Source organism: Rattus norvegicus, chromosome 13 (genome assembly GCF_021556685.1).
Source record: "Rattus norvegicus strain SHRSP/BbbUtx chromosome 13, alternate assembly SHRSP_T2T, whole genome shotgun sequence".
Lineage (NCBI taxonomy): Eukaryota > Metazoa > Chordata > Mammalia > Rodentia > Muridae > Rattus > Rattus norvegicus.
Genome location: NC_141546.1, coordinates 87,228,397 through 87,249,715, shown reverse-complemented (window position 1 = coordinate 87,249,715; position 21,319 = coordinate 87,228,397). Strand labels below are relative to the sequence as shown.

At 43.9% G+C, this 21,319-nt stretch overlaps 1 protein-coding gene and 1 long non-coding RNA gene across 10 annotated transcripts in view; one reads left to right on the top strand and one right to left on the bottom strand.

Moving 5' to 3' along the window:
• Positions 1–21,319, bottom strand: part of Dcaf8 (DDB1 and CUL4 associated factor 8) — a 57,328-nt gene that overhangs the window by 9,756 nt on the left and 26,253 nt on the right. For 5 of the 9 annotated variants that reach the window (NM_001429915.1, NM_001429914.1, XM_087581341.1 and 2 more), the window contains exons 5-13: positions 20,978–21,118; positions 19,405–19,499; positions 15,636–15,746; positions 9,771–9,843; positions 9,257–9,314; positions 8,688–8,795; positions 7,044–7,174; positions 3,450–3,569; positions 2,747–2,863 (exon numbers count right to left, since the gene is read on the bottom strand). In NM_001429915.1, the coding sequence (NP_001416844.1) occupies positions 2,747–2,863; positions 3,450–3,569; positions 7,044–7,174; positions 8,688–8,795; positions 9,257–9,314; positions 9,771–9,843; positions 15,636–15,746; positions 19,405–19,499; positions 20,978–21,118 (954 nt within the window). Of the gene's footprint in view, positions 1–228; positions 2,111–2,746; positions 2,864–3,449; positions 3,570–5,005; positions 5,242–5,727; positions 7,175–8,687; positions 8,796–9,256; positions 9,315–9,770; positions 9,844–15,635; positions 15,747–19,404; positions 19,500–20,977; positions 21,119–21,319 lie in introns of those variants that run through there. The other 4 variants (NM_001429912.1, NM_001014231.2, NM_001429913.1 and 1 more) reach the window with 2 other exon arrangements.
• Positions 3,976–7,583, top strand: LOC148001814 (uncharacterized). Its single transcript, XR_015636184.1, has 2 exons — positions 3,976–4,041; positions 5,787–7,583. It is a non-coding gene; the product is annotated as an uncharacterized LOC148001814 (long non-coding RNA).

Below are 21,319 nucleotides of genomic sequence, written 5' to 3'. Positions count from 1 at the left end.
CATTATCACTTACTGCAGTACAGAATAAGGAACTAGAAAACACCCCCAAATAATGTGGCCCCATCTCTCTAAGTACCACCGATATCAACAGACCTACTGCACATACAGCATTCTTTTATAGCTCAAGCACTGGAAAAGGGGCCATCCCAGGCTTTAAAGCATGAGCAAAATCACGCGTGTACACTGAAAGCACTATATCACAAATAAATGGACCACATACCACACAAAGCAGCAGTCAGGGGAAAAGCTTTACTGAGAAAAAATACAACAAATTCCAGAGTGCATGGTTTTAAGCCCACCTCATCATCCCTCTAGCAGTGAGGACATAAGACTACTCAGTTACCACACACTCCCCTCTCACGAAGGAAGACCAGCAGCTGGCATCTGGTCTGCGCTGCTGGACGGGGTCAGGAGGAAAGTGTGTAGGGCATCACCCTCCACTCTCCCCCTTCCTCCTGGCCCAGTGAGGTCAAATCCAGCCATCCCATGATGCAGGATTCCTGACTGGATCTTGTGAACACCATGGGTATAGGAAGAGTAGTGCAAGCATTTAGGGTAAGAGTTCCACAGGGACTTTCATACTCAGTGGCCAGTGCTGAAGACAGGTGTCTAAGCCCCAGTCACCAGAATAAATCCTTCAGTTACTGGCTTGTCCCTTGATTCCCGGAAGTTCTCCCTTCATCCTTCCATTAGGAAGGGAGCTGGTGTGGAGTTGAATGCTTAAAGAATCAAGCAGCTAAAGGGAGGGCGAGAGTGCTTTCTGTCATCTACAGAACCAGGAGACAGTCTGTAGCAGTGATGCCCCTTCCTGAAGTCACGCTTCAGTCATGTTTTAAGGACAGGCCAGCCTCTAATGAGAGGAGCAATCTTGGGAGCCTCCACAAGACTTAAAAAAATTAGGAGACCTGAGGCAAAGTTGAATTTGTTTTTCTAAAGCTCAGCGCTGAGGCCGAGAAGGGCACAGCTGAATAGCCTCCCATCCTTAAGCGTTGTAAAAGCTCCAGGGAAGCCCTAGGCTCTGCCAGCAACCATGATGGTCAATCGGCTGGCCCACCCCACCTCTACAGCATCACTCTCGCTCATTCGTCTTCCAGCCCCTTTATTGCATTGTGTTCATAGAGAATATATAGGTATTTAAACTTCTGACAATAATTTTAACTTGATACATCCAAGTTTAACTTGCTTTTTAATATATTTATAGATATAAAATTAGGCCTCTAACAGTGATAGGGACAGGGAAATTGCTGCCACTGAACAGTTAAAAACAAAACCAAGAGGTAACTTTTCCTGTTCTTCCACCTCTTGACCCTCCCACATCTCCAGTCTCCATCCCAGACCCCATTTAGAGGGTGACGGATGAAGAGAGAGCAAAGTACTGTGGTAAGGACAGAGAATTAAGTGTTGTGGGAGGGAGAGAGAGGGGGTGCTGGGATGGCTGGGGGCTCTTAAGGATTTCCCAGAAAAACAGGATCCTGGGATGTGCTTGCTCAGGGGCAACCCCCCCCCAAAAAAAAACAAAAAAAAAAAAAAACAAAAAAAGAAAACAAACAAAAACCCCCCTAATGCAACTGTCAGACTTCTTAAAAAACAAAGGGAAAAAAAGGTGAAAACCCTAAACCAAAGAGAGCGGCCTTCCTACCCTTCTCTCTGGCCCGTTGGTACTACACCCCCCACCCTCCAAAAGAAACAAGGGAGGTTAAAGAAAAAGAAGAAAAAGAAGCCAGTTGACGAAAGGCTTCAGGGAAAGGCCCACTTCTCTGAGTCCTTCGCACCTTCCATGGAACCTCATTCAGGGCTCGGTCTCATCTCTCACTTCTAGGGGTTCTCTGCTGGCTCAACCTCCCGTGCTCTGTCCTCCTCAGATAGCTTTCTTTTATTTAAACAAAAAGTCCAAAGTGCATTTCTGTTGAATGTAAGGGCCTGGGGCTGAAAAAGAGCTGCCCAGGCAGGAGCGGGTCAGCAGCCCCGGCCCATCCCTCCCAAGTTTGGGGCCTCAGGATGGCATGCACTGCACCCGGTCAGGGCCCTCCTCCTCGTCCGATGTGTCTGAGGAGCTGGGAGACTCATCAGAGTCCGCATCTGTGGCCCCAACCCCAGGTTCTCGCCAGCGCTGTAGAATGGGAAATCCTTGTTAGTAATGTCCCTGGATCAAGGACAAAACTGTTAGATCTAGATTGAGTCAGGGGTCAACAGAAGGTTTTTTTTTCCCCTAAATTAAAAAACTCAGGGTGACCTGGTTACTACCAATCCTACCCCAGCCTCCCTGGTAGCCAGGCTTATGGTGCTTACTACTGTACCTGGCTCAGATTTTCCTTAAAAGGCCAGACAGGAAATCTTTTAGGCCATGTGGTCTTTGTTGGAACTGTTCAGCTGTCTCTGCACCATGTGAGCAGCCCGAGGTAATACAAAAAAAATAGTATGGCTGCATTCTCAATAATAATGTGTTTGTTTGAGACCTGCCCTAGACCTCTTTTAACATGACAGTTAACACAGTCACCCGAGCAGTGGTTTCTTCTCTACTCTCCCCACCCTCCATAAGCTAGCCCTCTGCATATACGGTGACAGGACAAATCACACACCACCTCCTTTCTACTAGTTCCTCTCATGCGGGTAAAGGCCAGTGGGTGGGACACCCGACCAAGACCACTCCATTCCTCTGTAAAGCAGTAAGGAAGTGTGCCATGAAACTTTCAGCTTTCTGTGAAGGAGCACAGTCCGTGGGAGCTCACTTCCAACTGAAGCTTACCCGATGATGGCGTCTCTGTCTCAGGTGGTGCATAAGGAACCACAGCATGTGACTATCAAACAGGTCAGTGTGATGCAAGCTGTCCTCATCCCGCTCTCGCTTGTTCTTCTTGATCACCTGGAACCCAAAACGGTTGGGGGAAGGTATGTGAATAGAAACTCTGTGCTTCATGCAGACTGGTGCTGCTGTTTGGACGACTGTAACCCAGCATGTGAAGACAGAGTTAGGGTTAGCCTGAGCTAAGCATTGAAAGTCTATCTCTGAAAACCAAGGGTTAGAATGTAGCTCAGTGGTAGGTCATTTGCAAGGCATGTGTGCGTGTGTATGCATACACGCGTGTACACACACACACACACACACACACACACACACACACACACACGCAGACTGTGTCTTCTGTCCCAATAAATTGTTCTTTCAGTTATCACTAGCTAATGGAGAGCTAGATTAGACTAGCAATGGACGCCCAAGGTCAGCCATTGAGAAGGTTGGATGCTTTAATGTAAAACAGTTTTTCTGAGGATGCTTTCTACCTTCTAACTAGAAGCATTTCAGAGGTCAGGACTGCCCCACGGAAGCAGGGAAGAAGGCAGAAGATGGTGTGAGAGCAATGCCTTCAAAGAGCTGAGTAACAGTTGCTCCTCCCTATGATGTATGAAGGCTGAGAGTTAATAGACACCAATGTCTTCAGGTAGCCACTTACATCCTTTAACCCTGTTAGCTCAGTGGAGGCTTCTGCTGTTGGTGCCCAGATCTTCACATCATGGTCTAGGCCACTGGTTGCCAAAACAGGTAGGTGAGGATGGGGCTCAAGACAGTTTACCTGGGTTAGGAGAAACGAGAGCATGGGCTCAGGATCATACATATACACACATGGGAGTATAGCTTAAAACATGAGAGCCACCTTGAGCCAAATTGTTGCCCTTGATAGCCCTGGCAGTAGAGGAGATAAAAACTGGGTATAAAATCAGCCTGTCTAAAACATTTCCAATATACAGAGGAGGGGAGGCTGCATCCTTAGATATAGCCCCAAGAGCAGGCAGAGACTGGACATGCTTACTGCTGGCTTCATAAGGTAATGAGGTACAGACCCCATTCACTCCAGAATCTAAAGCTCCAACTTGCCCAAGGCTGGAAAACAAAAACAAACAAAAAGTAACCAAAAACAAAACAAAAAACCTCTTCCAGTAGTTTTTATCAAGTGACATTTTTTCCCCTCTCAAAATTAGGAAAGCAGCAGCTGTCACTGCACTCCCAGAGAAGATTCAGAGGACAATTATATGCACACAGCACTGGTTAGTAACTGAGGATGTCAGGGCTGGGAGGAAGATGAACTGGGGCTGGGGATCAGAAGGGGGTCTGTCTAAGAACTCTGTTATCATAGAGGGCAACATCTTGCTCCCTGCTCCTCCAAGGGCACAGTAAACGCTGCTGCAGGAAAGCACAGGTAACAGCAGACTCTGCACTGACTCACTCTCAGCCACCCTCATCCACTGAACAGTGGAAAACACAGTGGACGGCAGACATTGGGTCTCAGACAATTTCCTTTTGTCTGAAAACACCCATGCCCTCTGCTGTCTGACTTGAAGAAATGAGCTTCCAAACAGGGCAGGGCAAGGCAGGGCAGGGCAGTTCCCATCCCCACCGGAAGAGCCAGTCCCAGATGTAGCTGCTAAAGCATTTTTAGGCGTTTAGTCAGATGAGGAACTGATAGAAAAAGCACCCGCCTTGCAGCTGCTCTACAGTCCAAGAAAATAAACCCTGGCAAAAAGCCTGTTCTAGTTCTCTCTGGACCAACCTTAGCTGCTGTGCCTGCACATTCAGACCACAGCTAAGGAAAAGACAAGACAGGCATGGAGTAAAATAAAGGTGACTTCATTTTCTTTAGCTTTGAATTTACAAATGAAATAGGTTAAAGAAGGCCAAATCTAAGTCTGAGTTTGAGAGCCCCGTATTCCTCTCCCATTTCACACGGGGGCTCACGGCAGTTCCTTTGAGGCTATGTACTTGGGAGCCTGAGGAAGTACTAGAGAACAAACTCCAGTAGGAACGTTTTCAACAGATGACCTGACAATTTATACAGACAAACCTGACCTCATTCATCCATCCATTCACTCATGAAATCTTGCCCAAGACCTGCCCTCTTGAGCTACCTCTGCTTTATCAACAAGTGGGTAAAGGAACAAACAATTCCTTGGGACCTAAGCCTGAGGACAAAGCCAAAAGCAAGAGGATGAAAGAACAAACTTCATACAATACCTGAAATGGGGCCTGCAGGGGAAGCAGACAGAGAACCTCTGGGCCAGGGGGGCCAAAGGGCCTGGTCACTTCACCAGACCTGTCTCAATGCCAGCACTTACTCTGTCAATAATGCTTGCACAGAAAAGAACCCTGGCCTCAAGACTGGGCGAGGGGTGTAGGGAATGGGCCAGAGCATGGAAGGGCTCTTGGGACAGTAAAGAGTTGCTGTGTGGCATCGTCTCCCACTCTTGTTCCTGTGAAGATGAATGGGGACAAAGAAAGGACCCCAAAACAAGAATTAGGAGACCTGAACAAGGTGGGCAATAATGTCTAAGATTCCTCTGATACTAGCGTTCTACTTCCTGATGGAGAACGCTTCATCATCTATGCCTAGACTGGAGCCTGGTAACCTCCGCTGCTGGGAGGTTGTAACAAATCCAAATGATCCTACAGAGAACTAGGTAAGATCACAGGGATCATTCTCCTTACACAAAGGCAAAAACAAGTAAAGAAACGCTCTTCAGGGGTCATCACTACATCTCTTAAAATCATAGAAACTCTGGCCTAGGACCTAACCACCCCAAGTAGAGGCTCTTCCCCACCTAGCACTGGATTAACCAACGAACCCTGGTGCCAGCCAAACTGGAAGTACACTGGCCAGCAGAATGCTTTGCTTCTGGAGCAGAGTGCAAGACAAGAGTTTAGGATCAAGAAAGACTCACCAGTCCTTTTGGACTTACTATGTGCGTACTGCAGACTTTTCATTAAGACTCCAATGTTTTGAACTTGTTACCTACAGGTGAGAGGAGGGACCTCTGAAGGAATGGAAACTGAAGCGGAGAGAGAGCCTCTTACATTCAGACTATAGAAGATGTAATCTATATGTCCTAGGTCCAAACAATTTAGAGGAAACCAGAATTAAGTATCAAATATCCTCAGAAGCAGACCAAGGAAACAAGAAGAAATGGGACCCTGCCTGCCAAGGAAGCACCTTCAACTCTAAACCACTCTCTGGTAAGCAGCAGCACTGAGTCATAGCTGGGCTGAGGCTCCAGCCTGCAAGACTGAGAAGGATGGGGACAAGCAGCCCCAGCGTTTCTTAGAGGACTCAGGTAACCTTGTCTTCACTGGTAATCAGTAAAGAGGAATCTTCCAAACTCTCTACCCTTTCTTCAGTGGCTCAAAACCCTTGTTTAAACAAATGGTGTTTAACTCTCTCCAAATGCTGGAAGGGAAGAAATAAGGTCATTGAGATATATCCTGAGAGCAGATCATTCCTCAGTCCTTGATTTGTGTGATTCTTTCTTGACCATTAATACAGAGTGTGCTTGAGAAACTCAAAGGCCAGGCGGACAACAATGTAACCATATTACCTAGCAGGCTACTCAGCAGTTCTCTCCAAGAAATATATGAATTATTACATCTGCTTTCCATTCTACACACACACCGGTACATTAGCTGTACTTGTATCCACTTAACAACAGGCATGGCACTTTAATCCCTAAATACAGCATGCATCTGTTAAGTACAAGAATATTCTCTTAAACAGTACATTAAATAAGTTTAGTATTGAATACCATGTTATCTAACTTACAAACCTTACTCGTATCTCCCCAAATATTCAAAATGTTTCTCTCAAGTAAATGTGCATCTAGCTTTTATCTGTTGATCCAGGAATCAGCCAAGCTCACTGCTTACCTTACTTAAAGGGACCAGGCCCAAAGACATCTTCTTTTGACATTGTATAGAAGGTTTGTCCCAAACTAATGTTTTCTTTTTTGGAAAAAGCCCAAGCTTAAGAATTTTGCTCAGGCTATAAATTCTTCCAAAACCCTTTCTTCTTTTCAATAAACTATTCTTTATAAGGGACGAAGGAAGGAATAAAGTATTCCATTCAAAATCTCAGCACTCTCAAGGCATAACTCCTTTCCTTTCGCTATGTGGAACTCTAAAATATGGTACCATATAGTGACAGTGAAAATTTGGTGGCCCACGTAAGACCTATCTTACTGACCTGAGAAACTAGGGGACAGCCAGTCTAACACAGCATACTCACCACACCTCCCTTGTCCCCTTCCATGAACTGAATGATCTGGCAAGATGACTTCTCCCAGAGGAAGATGTGACCACAGTCACTACCGCTCACCACAAACTCACTCTTGGGGCCATAGAAATTGACGCCTTTTACTGAAATGATAAATGAGGGAAGAAACCACATAAGATTTGGCACTGGGCCTGTATTTATTTACCTCACTGAGAATTTAGTAATTTAGTAACTCTGAGTCAGCTGAATGCCAAATAATTCTTTTCACTGCTACAAAACAAGAGAGTGTGTGTGATAGACAATTATTAGAATCACACCAGTTCCAGGCAGTATTTGCACTCTCTTAAAGTGCTCTGTTGGATTGCCAAGTGCAGCAGTCTGCTTCCCTGGGCAACAGTCTGCTTCAATTACACTTTTTCAGGAATAGACCTCCAAATAATAGCCTATCTGTAATTTCAGTTCTGCCCACCCTGGGCCCTAAGATTATTCTTGGTATGTATTTTTATTTATTTATTTTTTTTTAACTTTGAAAAATGACTTTTATCTTCTATACATTGGTGTTCTGCCTGCATGTATGTCTGTGTGAGGGTGTCAAGATTCCCTGGAACTGGAATTACCGACAGGTATGAGCTGCCATGTGGGTGCTGGGAATAGAACCCAAGTCCTTCGGAAGGAAAGCCAGTGCTCTTAACTGCTGGATTTTATTGTTACTCAGTCATAAGTTGATCTGAGACTGACAAAGGTATGTGGCACAGTCACATGCACCAGACGCACATGAACAAGAAATCGCTACAAACTAAGTAAAAACACCCAAGTCCTTCGACTTTGTCAACGACAGGGGTCCACCTATTAAAGCCAGTGCCACATACCAGCCACAAGACTGACACTTTTCCTTTTGCTTGACCACGTAATGAAATCCAAATACAGAACCCTGCCCCTCTTTCCTTCTTACCTGTTCAAGAGAAGTAGTAAAGGTTTTAATAGTGTTTCAGGATCAAATGGTGACACGCAGCTCAGAGGAGTGGTACCAACAAAGTGCAGGAATTCCTTGCCTTCTCTACACTAGAACCAGTTAGGATACTTTTCAAACATCCCAATGTTCCAGCTGCATCCAGCATCGATTAAATACAATGTGTGTGGGAGGAGGCAGGCATCAGTGCTTTTATTAAAAGGCGGAGGTTAGTCTAGTGAACCCCAACATTGGAGAACCAGACACAGAACTCAAAAGCCAAACTTCATTGGAAATAGGCCAGATACTACCACTGTTCCTCCTCCTCTGCTTCATGCACAAGGATCCTTCCCTTCTCCCCCTAGACAACTCACCCGCACCTACAGGACTACATCAGCACCACAACTTTCCGTGGCTTTCTTAAAGGACCCTGTGCCTACGCTACAGTATGTGAAATTGCAGAAAACAAACAAGTCTAGCTTCATGCTTAAACCAACTGGTGGCAACATCACGGCAGTGCAGATGCTACTGAGCGCTCCCTGAATCACAGTGAAAAAAAGAAAATACCAGCCCAACTAGGGACAACCCTCTCACTGCCCAAGTTGACACAGGCAGTCTACTCAGGTAGCACCCATTTATACAATGAAGTTAGATAATGTGGGCTGTCACTGTGACCTGGGTCACAGAAACATAGGAAGGCGACTGACCTGTAGCATTATTTCTATGACCTTTATATCTCTTAATATACTGGGCCCCATCACTGTGAGAAGAGTTGAAAAGGTAAATGTCTTCATCATTGTAACTGGCCAGGAGCTCTGCCAAGAACAAAAACACAGCAATGAAGGCAAAGGCTGACAAGTGCAGGACAAAGAAGTCTGGGGCAAAGGGAGACTGTCTAGGACGGGGTTTCCTGTAGGCAGTGTGTCCGTCCTCTTAAGTGCCCAGATATAGCATCCATCCATCTTAGTTAGGTACAGCAGGCATGGAAGCTTATGTAGGGTTTACGAGGAGCACATCAGCAGCCCAGGGGCAGCAGAACACCAAGGAGCTCACCCCCTTTAACTCTGCCAATGATTGAAAGTGTAAGGACAAGCCCGTGGGCCACCACTGCCAGCATTTCCCAGGTCATCTGCTGTGGTCTCCCATCGGCGACTGTTTCCAGCGGCTCCACCTGGAGCTATACAGTGGTGAGCCTGGGGAGCACGCGCCTCACTGGTTCAGCAGCTCCCTAGAACCTGGAGGCATCCAGCCTAGGAGCCAGGCCCTGCACACATACCTGTGCCGTCGTGGCTGTACACAAGACAGGTGATGTTTGCTTTGGACTCACTGTTCACCTGCAATGAGGAGCAGATACCGACTGATACCCCCACCCCATTTGTTAGACCACCTTCAGGAATAGGTTTTTCTAGAAATTCCCCTATATCGTTTCCCAAAGACAGATAGAGATAAATAGAAACAAAGAGGTAGGGGCAGGGTGAATGAGTGAGGGGTCTGTAACCGAGGAAACGTATCCACCTCATAGCAGAGTCTTAGTGTGCCCTGTCTTGGCTCTCTCTGGTGTGCTAGCCATTTCAGTTGCATTATCTCATTAGGCCACACCATGATGGGACAAACCTCCTTTTTGTTGCTGAGAACATTAGACTAATAAAGGTCAACTGGCTCCAAGATCATAAAACCTTTTAAGTGAGAAAGCTAGGATTAAAATCTCTTCACATTATGGCCAGTATGTTTGAAAGCAGCTCCGGATAAAGTCAAGGAAGGCAGGAGCCACTGCCCTTCATGAATCTTACCAAGTGGTGAGGACAGAATTTTTTCAGGACACCATTGTTCTCATTCTCATCAATTTTCCTCTGGTCATAAATCCTATAATGAAAGAAGCAATCAAAGCGTCAAAGCGCACAGTGGTCCACCCCTGCAGAGTTGTAAGACAAAGGCTCTCCCTAATCAAGCCTTTGCTTTGTTCTTTTTAGCAGAGCTGTTCCCCTCCAATCCACTTCCAACTCTACCTCAGCCAGGTACTTTCCACATCCTTTGCCCACAGAGCTCAGCAATCAGACTAGACGCTGACAAGTGAGTTCCGGGATCCTGCTGTATCTCCCTGTCCAGCTCCATCTGCAAGTATCAGCCCCTCATGTTCAAACTCAGGTTCCGTGTCTGAGAGCTGCGTACTTTATGGAGGCCACGCTTTAGAGAAGGCAATAGGCCTTAAAGATTTTTTATTTTTGTGTATGAGTGTTTTACCTGCATGTGTATATCACATGTTTAAGTATAGTGTTGCAAAGGTCAGAAGAGGGCCCCAGGTATCCTGAAACTGAAGTTAGAGATGGTTATGAGCTGCCTTGTGGGTACGACAAACTGGACCCAGGTCTTCTAGAAAAACAGAAAGCGTTCATAACTGCTGAGCCACCATCCCATCCCTCCTTCCTTTAACTTTTTTGGGCTAGTTTTTTCTCTCATAAGTCACAAAAACTATCACCAAACCACCAATGTCCTGAAGTTATCTACAGTCAACTACAGTCAAAACACTGAATGAAAAACAACAACAAACCCAGGATACTAATGTTACATAGCTTCCATTACTGTGCTTCTCTAGCAACCCACTTTACTATTAGCCATTGCTGCCACTGAACCACTGTGCCTAACTCGGACACTTCCATAGGTTTATATCACACACACGCACACGCACGCGCACACGCACGCACAGCACCTTCCAGGTTCAGTACCATGCAGAGGTTCAAAGCTAACCAGGGAATACATCCTCTATAAATCAGGGCAATTACTGTCCTTTCTTCTGTGATAAAATTCCATTTTCATGCTTTACCTGCATCTCCTGACATCCGGAAATCTACTTTAAATCTGTGTCTCTTACTCTGTGCTTTAGACTTACATGTACTTAACAGATACTGTAAAAATCGGCTGTCCAAAAGCAAACTCATTTTCCTTTCAAAACTCTTTCTAAATCATCCCTGTGCCTTCAGTCTGTCAGTGACACTATCCTTACCACAGATGAACAAACCAGATATCAGCTGCTTCATGCACAATCTCTCTTTCATCGAGATGCTTATTTTGTGAGTTCTTTGGCACTCTCATCCATGAATTCACGATCACGTTCCTCTCCCACTCCTCCTCGGGTATTTTCTGTCTTTTATAACTAATTTACTTCTTGCCAGCTCCTCTCCCTGGGTGCAGTGCTCTGGTTATATCTGCTCCTCCCACGTCCCTCCATCATACTCTGCCTCCACTACTATGGTATTTCTTCTGATTTTCCTATTCATGTTGCCATCAGAATTGTATCCAAAACGCAAAATGTCATATGAGTGCCCTACTTAAATCTCTTCACTAATTTCTGAACACTACCGAAAAACAAAGTTCAAACTTCTTAGGATGGCTACCTATAGCTGCCTTAAGGCCTACACATTACACACTCAACAAGCCAAAGGCAACAAGTCTATGATCAAGCTACGATGGTGACCCACACTTCCAATCCTAGCACTGGGGACATAAGGTAGGAGTAAGAGTGTATAACAACAACACAGAGTACAAGGCTAGCCTGAGCTACATAAGACACTGTCTCAAAATTTAAAAAAGGAAAGTCTCATCATTACTGCCATACCTCTCCCTACATTGTTCTTTTTCTCTCAAATACTAATTATCCAACTGTCTTTAATACTTTCTGTATACAAACAAAAACTGCAACATAGTGAAATGCTTTCCAGTGTGTTTTAGTTTGACTTGAGTTCAAATAGTCACTTGAATAATACTGTGTAAGTTACAGATACCTTATATTTTTTCCTATACCACAAATGCTAAATAAATGAATAAATTGATATGTTCCTGACAATATCTAAATACTCTGCATAAAAAGAATATCCAGGAAAATGGGTTATATTACTCCTAAGTAAGTTTATTAACTGTCAACTTTTCTCTCTTAACTAGTTAAGTCTCAATCAACAGCTCTTAAAAAACTGTAAATCAGGGGCTGGGGATTTAGCTCAGTGGTAGAGCGCTTACCTAGGAAGCGCAAGGCCCTGGGTTCGGTCCCCAGCTCCGAAAAAAAAAAAAAGAACCAAAAAACTGTAAATCAACAGAGCTCAAACCCATTCAAAAGTTCAGTGACTAGCCAGGCATGATAGGTAGCACATGCCTGTAATGTCAGAACTCAGGACGCAAAGACAGGAAGAGCCCCCAGTCAGGACTACAGTGAGACCCTGTCTAAAACAAACCCAACCACCAGCACCATCACATTAAGGTTAGTGTCAGCAACTGAGCAAAAGTACTAAATACTCAGAGCCCATGGGGTGGTGTGTGTGTGTGTGAACTACTCTGTCCCTTAGCACCCAGTACTCTTTATTCTTTGTTTTTTGTTTTTTAGGCAATACTTATTTTTCTTTTCTTCTAATCATAAAATAGGATGCCGGACTAGGTAGGGGCTGGCAACTGTTAAACAGACAGAAAACCCTGGCAGGGCACCAAGCAGCCTGGCTGAACTCTTGTCATCAGAGCACTGATATGCTGGTCGGCAACACGGAAATGATTAGTCATGGTGGGTTGGGGATTTAGCTCAGCGGTAGAGCGCTTGCCTAGCGAGCACAAGGCCCTGGGTTCGGTCCCCAGCTCCGAAAAAAAAAAAAAAAAAGAAAAAAAAATGATTAGTCATGGCTATGTTCCAGTAAAACTTTATTTTTTAAAAATATCTTTAATTGTGCATATGCCTGAATATGGGTATGAGCATATGAATGCAGGTACCCACAGAGGTGAGAGCGCTGGATCCCTAGAGTTGGAATTGCAGGCAGTTTGAACTGTGATGCTCTCTCTGCCCATCCAGTGGTGGGTCTATGGTCTCTGCCACAATGCCCACCTAGTTCTATGGGGGCACTGAGGATCTAAATGCAGGTCCTCATGTTTGTGTGTAAGTCATACCAACTAAGCCATCTCTCTAGCATCCTTCTCAAAGCCTTCTGTAAGCTTTCAGGCAGCCTCTGATTTGTTACCCTGGACTGCTTACCCCTGTTTGACCTTACTCTGATGTTCTTCTAATGTGCTATTCTCACTCTAAGGAGAGGGGCACTATCTACCAACTGTGCCACCTTAGGAACCAAGGCCTAGCCCAAATCTTATAGTAGTAGGTTAACAAGACAGCCAACTAAACTACCAATTTACCAGTAAAGGATTCATCCCTGATACTCTCCTTTCTAGTGCTAGGGCTCTAGCCAGGGATTCAAACACAGTAGACAACTGCTCTTACACCATGCTCCTCCAAACTCTTAAATCAATCTATATACAGTTTAATCATAGGAACTCACACTTTATTGTCTCCACTTGATAATTTCTCTTTTTTTCCACTTGTTAATTTCTTTTCCTTTTGTCTGCTTTGGCTTTAGATAAAAATCATGTCTCCCTAAACCTGCCTTCATTCCTAAACCTGCCTTCAAATGCTTTTTTCACAACCCTAAAATAAAACCCAGCAATAATGATGTGAAGTCCTGAGGCTAGTTCTCTGTATTCCTTTTCTTTCTTGAAAGGAAACTGCAGGAACTCCTTCAGGCCAGTAGTAAAAGCCACGGTGTTATTATACCACATGAAGTATTTAGTATGTCTTCAATCTGTACCAGAAAATAAAGATTCCAACAACATTCAGGAAGTTAGACTGAAGAACTGCCAGCGAAACTGAGATGAGCATAACTCCCGCCAGAGATTTGGGTACCAAAAGGACTCTGTGCTCATGCAGAATCAGTGTGGCTCAAACACGCATATGCACTCCTGTCAAGGAAGCAGGCTGCCATCTGCTAAGGCACCAGGGGTGCACAAAAGACGGAAAACATCGACGCCAAGGAAAGGAAAGATCCGAGTATTTTATTCCTTTGTGCACTGAAATGCTAAGATCAATTCTCAGCCTTACTTTGAACCTTGGGAAACGATAAGCCGTGGAACAGGGCACTGGGACTTTATGCTCTGTAAACATCTTGATCCTCATGGTTAAATTCTTCATAACAGACTTTTCAAGCAATCTATTTCTTCAAGGAAAAAACCCAACTAGAAGTTCAGTGACTGTATGGAGCTTAACCCAGGAAAGTTCTGACAACAGCCTTTTGATCAACAGTATCTTACATAAAAGTAGTGAGGGGGCTAAAGAACTGTGCCAGCAGCTAAGAGCTCCCAGGACCCACATGTTACACGGTAGCTGACAAACACCCCAGACTCCATTTCCAGGAGATCCACAGCCCTCTTCTAGCCTCTGTGGGTGCCAGGCACACACATGATGTACACACATACATGCAGGCAAAAGACTCACGCACACAATATAAACACATAAAATATTGCTATATATTTAAAGACCAAATACACACATAGATATTTGTTTAAAGACTGAATAAAAGAAATACATTTTGAAAGAGTAACAATTGGGCTGGGGATTTAGCTCAGTGGTAGAGCGCTTACCTAGGAAGCGCAAGGCCCTGGGTTCGGTCCCCAGCTCCGAAAAAAAAAGAACCAAAAAAAAAAAAAAAAAAAAAAAAGAAAGAGTAACAATTGTCCAGAACTCTTGAAAAGGTAAACCATGTTTTCCTGAAAACATATCTCATAATTCTAATGAATAAAGTAATTTCACAATAGTTACAAAAAGGTGCTTTCATTACAAAAGAAGAATTTCAACTACCAGCAGATCAGAAAAGGAAAACACCATCTTTCTAATCATGCTATCCCTCCTTTTTGAAATTGAAATCCCAAATGTAGAAATGTAGTCAAAATACGGCAGCCAGCGAATGTGGGTCAGAAGGAGAACAGCTGGTGCGGTGAGGAAGAAAGAATGGTGTATTTTCCCTGAGTATGTCTCAATACCAGTGTTAAAAACAGATGTTCACAGCAACAAAGATATCACTGCAGATAAAGAACAGTGACTCAGAACAACAGAAGCGAAAATCCTTAGTCCCTCTAATCTGACCACTGTTCAAAGCTGCCAGTGAGGCGCTGTCAAGATGACTAACTGGGTAAGCACATTGGTGCTCAGTGATGCGAGATTCACGGACTGAGTTTGATTCCTATAACAAGTGTTAAGGACGGAGCTGACTTCTGAGTTGTCTCCCGCCTTCCACGTGCACGCTAAATACACTGTGGTATACACACCCTTATCTACTGTATCACAGCCACACAGATTAATACAAAAATTAAATTTAAATTTATCTGAAAAGAGTGCTAGTACAACATCGATTTATCTAGGAAAATAGTGGAAGACACATATGGGTTCATGTCTTAGCCACTATGTGGGACAATCTTATCATTCTTTAAAGTGTGATCATTTCTTTAAAACACGATAATCCCAGGATTGGAAAGACGGCAAATCATCAATGCTCTCTCCTCTGGCTTCCTCAAACACCACTCAAGAATGTGCTGCTCAGTTACACATATGCAGACCTTCATGCACATAAAACAGATTAACTCTGAAAAGGACACTTCCCCATAACATGAAACTCCTCCGGCTGTTGTAATAGGGAACAGAATGTCTCACAGGTGCTTGAGCAGTTCCCAAAAGGGGAAAATGGTCAACAAGGTATTAAAGGATTCCACAATTTGCTAACTTAGCATTGGGGAGCATCTGGCAATATACAATGTATCCTAAGTCTCAAACTCTCAAACATCCAAAAGACTGATGAACTCACCTAACAAACTGATCGCGTCCACCCACTGCAAACTGGTGGGTATTGGCAGGGTTCACGTAGATTGTATACAGCCCCACTTTCTTCTCCTTCTCCTTTGTCACCACCAGTTTCCTTCAAAAAGTAGAAAAAGTATACAGTTATATTCTCCAAAGACCCAGGGGGAGCTCAGCACCACAGCTCAGATCTGTAATCATGGCACTGAAGAGATTCACTACCTGAATTCAGGGCCAGCCTGGGCCTCAGAGAAATGTCTCAAAAATAAAAATAAAACTAGCACCAACAACAAAAAAACCTGAAAGACCCAAGATGGTCATGAAAAGTGGGGGGGGAAAAATCAACAGAGTAAATGCAGACACGGCTAGTAAATCAAATTCTAATCTGTACCAAAAAAAAGGAGGTGTTTTTGTTTTGTTCTATTCTGAATTACAAAATAAGAAAATGCACTATGCTACTCTGAGGAGTGGGGAAAACACGAAGACATGGTCTAGTGTTGTCTCAAGAGCATAGGCTGGCAATCATCGTGGTGAGTGATTGAGCCAGAGTCATAAAGACATCCAAGACTTTCTTCCATGCAGGGGATGGGAAAGGGAAGGAAGGACAACAGGAAAGAGAAGTGGCATGTCTGTTATCCCAGCATTTAGTCCCAGCCAAAGCATAGCCATGACATCGATCCTTAGCCCCACCTCATCTGGGTAGGTGGCACATAGCTGCGATCCAGCACTCAGAACAGGAAGGAAGAGACGGAGCTGAAGTCATCCTCAACTATCTAAAGGACTAATGACCAGCTCAGGTTACATGAAACTTGTCTTTTAAAAAAAAAGAGATGAGGCAGGGGGTTGGAGAGATGGCTCAGTGGTTTAGAGCACTGGCTGCTCTTCCAGAGGACCTGAGTTCAATTCCCAGCAACCACATGGTGACTCACAACCATCTGTAATGGGATCTGATGCCCTCTTCTGGTGTGGCTGAAGACAGCTGCAGCATACTCAAATACATAAAATAAAATCTTAAAAAAAAATTGAGGAAGATTGTAAAGAAAAGGAAGATGTTTTAGGGGGCAAAGAGAAGAATCTAGAGGTGACAGTGAACAAACTGTATTATATGCAATAATAATCCATCATTTTGTACCATATAGGAAAGCTGGAAAGATGGCTTAGTGGTTAAGAGCACTGACTGCTCTTCCAGAGGTCCTGAGTTTGATTACTAGCAACCACATGGTGGCTCACCACTGTCTGTAACTCCAGTTCTGGGGGATCTAATGTCCTTTTTGGCCTCCCTGGACACTGCACATATGTGGTGCACAGACATCACACATGTAAATATCCATAAGTAAAGAAGCAGCACAGCGACAGTGAGCTACGAAGTCTGGAAAAGTAAGAGTCGATCTCCCAATTTTTAGGGGGAAAAAAAGGAAGTAGATGAAAACCTGGCTTTGGGGTTAAAGAATGGGGTCAGTGAAGTGTCTGCCATCCTAAAACAAGTGCCTGAGTTAGAGCCACAGCTCCCATGACAAGGCTTGACAAGATGTGCACCTCTAATCCCACTGCTACGGAGGGAGGCAGATATAGCTGATCCCCAAAGCTGCTGGCCACTTAGTCTTTACAATTTGGTGAGCTACAAATTTAGTGACAAAAGATGGAGAGCTGGCAAATAGCTCTGTGGTAAGTGGGCTCCCTGCCATACTTAACAACCTGAGTTCAAGCCAAGGGAGGAGGAGAACAGACTCCCCCAACTGTCTTCTGACTTTCACGTGCACACCTCAGCACAAGTGCTATACACATAAACAAGCAAACGAAGATTAATTGTTTCTAAAAAGTGGGCGCAAAAAAATATGACTCAGTGGGTAAAGGCAGGCCTGATAATCTGAGTGTTGTCCTCAGGATTCACAGGGTAGAAGAAAAGAACCAACTCCCTCAATCTAATGTCTGATCTGCACATGTCTACTGTGCATGCGCACACACAAATACATGTAATTTAGAAACTAAAAGGACACATACACATTGGAAAATGAGTTACTGCTTTCTAGAACACAATTCTAAAGAAAACAGCGTCCTTTTCTCCTATGTGAGGCAAATCAGGAGAGGACGGCTTAATTGAGACAGCTACATGCAATGGAGAGCACTTCAACAGAACTGGCTGTAACACAGAAGCATGGTCTTCTGACGACCTTCACAGCATGGGCCCAAGAGAGCCCTAGGGAACCTCAACACCTTGGTTAGATAAGTAGCAGCTAGCCAGCCATAATTTAGCCCATAGTAACAGTAATTTTATAGAACTTCTCCTAGATCTAAGTGTCAATTTGTCAAATATGATATCGTGAAGATTAGTAAGCTTATAGGAAAGACATAAAGAAACTATAAAGGGCCTAACTTCAACTTTTGTCTTTTAAACTTTTATTCATTTTGGAATAATGAAAATGGAAACAAGAAAAAGACAAGCACTATAACAAGTTTCTTTGTAAAGAAATAAGTTTAGTATTTTCTCTACATGATCAAAGTTACGTGAGCCTAGAACTGCTCTGGACATGAGATTCTGATTTTAAAATCTATACAGCTTGCAATTAAAAGAATACAGAAGACAGGCATGGTGGCACACATCTTTAATCCCAGCACATGGGAGGCAAACATAAGATCATTAGAAACTAATGCCATCCTTGAATAAACTGTGAGAAAGCCTGGGCTCCATTAGAACTTATCTATAAAAAAGAGATCATTGAAAAGCAAAAAGTCACATACCGCGTGCGTGCGCACACACACACACACACACACACACACAGGCACACACACACACACACACACACACACACACACACAGGCAGGCACGCACACACACACACACACACACACACACAGGCACGCAGGCACAAATAGCAAAATATAAAAAAAGGTGCTTTGTTCTCCTGTGGCATTACACAGTTAGAAAAGGACTTCCGTGCACAAATGATTTATAGTGTAACAAAACCCTACTGTAGCATCAATCTTATTTTCAAGATTTTTCATTATTAATTTTTTTTCTTTTTTTCGGAGCTGGGGACCGAACCCAGGGCCTTGCGCTTCCTAGGCAAGCGCTCTACCACTGAGCTAAATCCCCAACCCCCATTATTTTTCTATATGTGATTAACTGAAAATATATAGAACCATATCTCTAAGCCAGATTGTAGAGAAATGTGCTTCTTTTGTTAAACTGACTGGTAGGTAACTAAGTGAATGGAGAACAGAAGATCATCAAATTACTAAAGTCTACCTATAAAAATTGAACTTTCTTTGAGAAATAAAGGTAGATTAAGCATTTCGCTCCATGAAACCGACACAGGAAGCAAGAACTCTCCAAAACCTTAAGCGATCTCCTATAATACTTGTGGGAACCTGAGCGGTCAGTATTACGATGGCATGTGGGGCATCTTCAAAGTCAAGGAATACAGTTCCGTAAAGAAAACATGACTGTGGGCTAGAAAGATGGCTCAGAGGTTAAAAGCACACACGCCTCTTGCGGAGAACCAGAGATTGGTTCTCAACATCCATGCTGGGTGGCTCATAATCACCTGCAACTCTAGCTTCTAGGGGATCAGATGCCTTTGGACTCTGTGGACATCTGCATTCAGGTGTACAAATCCCCAGACAGACAGACAGACAGACAGACACACACACACACACACACACACACACACACAATTTAAGACAAATTAAGCCATCATTTCTAGGCCTTTGGCTAAGATTAAAGTATAAAAATAAAACAAACCTTAAACAAAAGAAGGTATTATGGCTAAACTTACGAAGCTGGCCGGTCTTGTCTTAGGTCGATGGTGAAGACAACGGCATCTTCACCAGCCGACAGGAACGTGCAGGGAGAGTCTGGTTCTAGGGCCAACTGAAGGAGAAAGGGAAAGAATATGGCTTCTAAAGATCAAGATGGAATATAGTTCATTCACTTACCTTTAAGAAGGGAAGTGATTAAAATGCCCTAGTAGGCTGGGCATGGAAAAGAGGATCTTTGTAAGTTCAAGGGCAGCCTAATCCACACAGTGAGAACTATATCTCAAAAAAGTCTGAGCAAGTGACATCCAACTTTTTTACTTTGTTACAAAATCATAAGAGAAATAGTTTAAGCTTCATTCACTTTTACTGTGAGAGTTGATAGATAGCTCATTTATTCTATACAGGTCAAAGGACAGGTAATTTGACAGCAAAGGAAAAACATCAACTACTGAGAATTCACTCGAAAGTGGGCAGAGGAGATCCACACCTTTAATCACAGTGCTCTAGAGGCAGGCCGATCTTTTCTGAGTTCAAGGCCAGCCTGGTCTACAAAGTGAGTTCCAGAACAGCCAGGGCTATAGAAAGAGAGAGAGAGAGAGAGAGAGAGAGAGAGAGAGAGAGAGAGAGAGAGAGAGAGAGAGAGAGAGAGAGTGTGTGTGTGTGTGTGTGTGTGTGTGTATGTATGTATGTGTGTGACAAAGAGGGGGGGAGAAGAAGAGGAGGAGGAAAAGGGGGAGGAGGAGGAGGAGGAGGAAAAGAGAAAAGAAAAAAAAGAGTTCATTCTAAAATAAAATCTATAAATAATACAGATGTTTCTCTCTTTTTCAGTCCCCATATTTTAACTCTAAAATATAGAGTTAAATGTTTACTATCTTAAATATAGTAGGTGGGAATGTGACTTAAAAACCAAAGAAGTTAGAGAGGAAAAAAATTCAAGAGGTGGGTCTTTTCAATATTTTTAAGCCTTCCTTTGCATGGTATGGAAACTCTGGTGTCTACCCTGACATTGGGCAGCTCTGAGCGCTTCACTGGCTACCATCTTCACTGCCCTCTCTATATTCGCAGCTCTAAATAAAGCTTCTAATAACATTACTATTTTTAGGCTACTCGTGGAGAGTAGGAAAATCAGGAGTTTCCACATCTGAGGATCTAACCCCCAGCACCTTGGAACCATGAAAATGATCTAAAAACAATCAGAGTAAACTTCAGGGGTTTAAAAAAGACACAGGAACTCAAGGATGTCTCAACTAACCATGACTCTAGCTTGGGGCTAGGTGTATTTTTATTTTGGGGTTTAAGGCTGTCTCACTCCATAACCTAGGCTAGCTCTGATCTCATAAAGGATAAATCCTGCCTTAACTTCGCAAGTTCTAGGATTACAGGTATAAATAAGCCAGCACACCCAGTCAGGGGCTAGGGATAATCAACCAAGTACTGTAAGGAGCTAAGGGTCCCTTAAATGTTTGTTTCTCAGGAACTTTAAGGCAGCTAAACACAACAAGGGACGTGACAGGGACAGAAGGAAAGAATGTACTGGCTGAGATCCACAGAGGACCTGGATTCACAATCTTGGATACAAAGCCTCCTTACCTTGTGGGATGCTCCCTTGTGCTGGGCCACACGCTTGGTGTTCTTGCAGCACTGTGTAGCAGACAGTTCTGCGACTCGGACCTGCCCATCCCGGGCACACATAGCCAGGGTGGAGTCACCACTGTTAGGAAGGAACTTGGCCTGGAGTATTAAAAAAGGAAAACAAAAGAAATTAGAGGTGACTCTCCGAGAAGAACGTGTGAGGAGCCCTTGTCACCTTCTTCCCGTGTACAACTGATGTGCTTCTCCTGCTCTGGGTACAGATGTTTAGGCCCAAGTCCTTCCAGAAGGAAGAGAAAGGAAGTCACTTACGAATACACATTCCAGATGGCTCTGGAAGGA